Source organism: Schistocerca americana, chromosome 1 (genome assembly GCF_021461395.2).
Source record: "Schistocerca americana isolate TAMUIC-IGC-003095 chromosome 1, iqSchAmer2.1, whole genome shotgun sequence".
NCBI classification, from domain to species: domain Eukaryota; kingdom Metazoa; phylum Arthropoda; class Insecta; order Orthoptera; family Acrididae; genus Schistocerca; species Schistocerca americana.
The window spans coordinates 202,486,854-202,488,903 of record NC_060119.1 but is presented as its reverse complement, the minus strand read 5'-3'; the positions used below and the strand labels follow the sequence as shown (position 1 = coordinate 202,488,903).

Here is a 2,050-nt window from a genome sequence, read left to right as displayed (position 1 = left end):
CTTCTGTCGCCCTTTTTGAAGATGGTGACAATTGTGGAGTTCTTCAAGTCAGCTAGTACCTTGCGGGTTTCCCACATTAATATAATAAGTGAGAAGAGTCTAGTTTTTAGAGGCAAGCCGCCACCCTCAATAAGCTCCATCGGAATGCTGTCAGCTCCAGGAGCCTTCCCAGGTTTCACACTCTTGAGTGCCTTGCAAAATTCTTGAAAAGTTGGAGGATCAGCCAGCCAGGGTTTTGGAGGGTGCTGTGGGACGTTTTTGAGAAAATCTCCAGCGGCAGTAGAAGGGCTGTTTAACTGTGAGCTGAAGTGCTCTTTCCAACGATTTAAGATGTCCTGACTTTCAGTAAGAATGGTGGAGTTGTCAGCAGCTTTCAGTGCTCCTGATGAGGAGCGGATAGGTCCATACAGCTCTTTAATACCAGCGTAAAAGCCACGCAGGTTCCTTGCATCAGAAAGATTTTGGAGTTATGTGGCTTTCTGTTGCCACCATTTGTTCTTGATTACTCGTATTTCACTTTGACATTTCTGCTTGAGTTCTTGAAAGTGTGCTTTCTTTTCTGCGCAGGATGGATCTTCAGCAAGGGATAGGTAAGCATCCCGCTTTGCATTGATGATGGCTTGGATTTCTCCGTGGTTGTCATCAAACCAGTCACTTCTTTTCCGTGCACTACAACCAACAACATTCTCAGCAGTTTCTTTGATGATGTTCTTTAATGTGGTCCATTCTTGTTCGACGTCATCTGTGGTTGCTGGAGCTTTGTTAAGTTGTTCAGACAGTATGTCTTGGAAGTGTGAGCGAACGTTTTTGTTGTTCAGGTTGCTTATGTTGAATTTTCTGCGTGGTGGGTTTGAAAAGTGGGATCGTGGCTTGCGATACTTTGGTACTCTCAAACGGCTGACTAAAAGTCTATGATCCGTCCAGCACTCATCGATGTTTAGTGCTGCTTTTGTGATGTGAATGTCTTTCTTGTCACGCTGTCGCGTAATAACGTAGTCTATAAGATGCCAATGTTTGGAGCGTGGGTGCATCCATGTGGTCTTATAGCGGTTACGCAAACGGAATTGGGTATTGGAGATGAAAAGCTCGTGCTCAGCACATAGACCAAGAAGTAGCAACCCATTTGCATTGCAGTTTCCCACCCCTTGTTTACCCATGACATCTCTCCAAAAACGGTTGTCCCTTCCCACTCTGGCATTGAAATCACCAAGTAAAATTAATTTATCTTGAATGGGTATTTTAGAGAGAGTACTGTTCACTTGGTGGTAGAACTGATTCTTTGTGTCTTCATCACTGTCTAAAGTAGGAGCATATGCAGAGACGAAGGTGATGAATCTATCTGAACCAATGGGTACTCTAAGAGTCATCAGTCTTTCATTAATTGAGACAGGTGTAAGTCGAAGATCTTTCACTATTTTCGTTTTTACGGCAAATCCTGCACCATGGATGCGTGGTTCTCCTGCATCCTTTCCCTTCCAGAAGATGGTGTACCCTGAACGTACCTCACTAATGTGTCCCTCACCTGAGAGTCTTGTCTCACTCAAGGCAGCTATGTCTATATCTAGACGGGCTAGTTCTTGGGTGATAAGAGCGGTTCTTCTCTCTGGTCTGTAATTGTTCACGTCCAGGAGGGTCCTGACATTCCATGTCCCTATTGTCATAATCATTTCATTCTTCTTTTGTTTACGTCCACAGTATAAGGAGTGACCTACTGGGTGCGGATTCCCAGCCCGGTTCAAGTGTGACTTCCGATGTTTAGCCCACATTTTCTAGGGCCTTCCCCATTCAGGGTGGGCAGCGGTCATCCTAAATAGGCCTGCCCAGTCGCAGATGCAGGACCGGATTCCCGAGTAGTCACACGGGTTCTCAGGAAGGCGACCATCACACACCTGCGGCCAGTGTGCAGGTCCAGACTAGTAGCTTCCAGCCTCACTCGGAGCCTGCTACCATCGTCCTTATCCCATCGCCATTGGTCTTTAGAGAAAATGACAGGAGAAATTGCCATTTGCGTGAATTTCTTTAAGGTGGATTACAGCTTGCGAGGAAGTGA

General features: G+C 45.9%; 1 protein-coding gene across 1 annotated transcript; it reads right to left on the bottom strand.

Moving 5' to 3' along the window:
• Positions 1-467: 467 nt before the first annotated feature.
• LOC124618412 (craniofacial development protein 2-like) lies at positions 468-1,661 on the bottom strand. Its single transcript, XM_047145350.1, has one exon. The coding sequence runs from the start codon at positions 1,659-1,661 to the stop codon at positions 468-470; it is 1,194 nt and encodes a 397-aa protein (XP_047001306.1).
• Between the last annotated feature and the right edge of the window lie 389 nt (positions 1,662-2,050).

Coding starts and splice junctions, on each gene's coding strand:
- LOC124618412 (XM_047145350.1), bottom strand. CDS start 1,661: ATGACAATAGGGACATGGAATGTCAGGACCCTCCTGGACGTGAACAAT.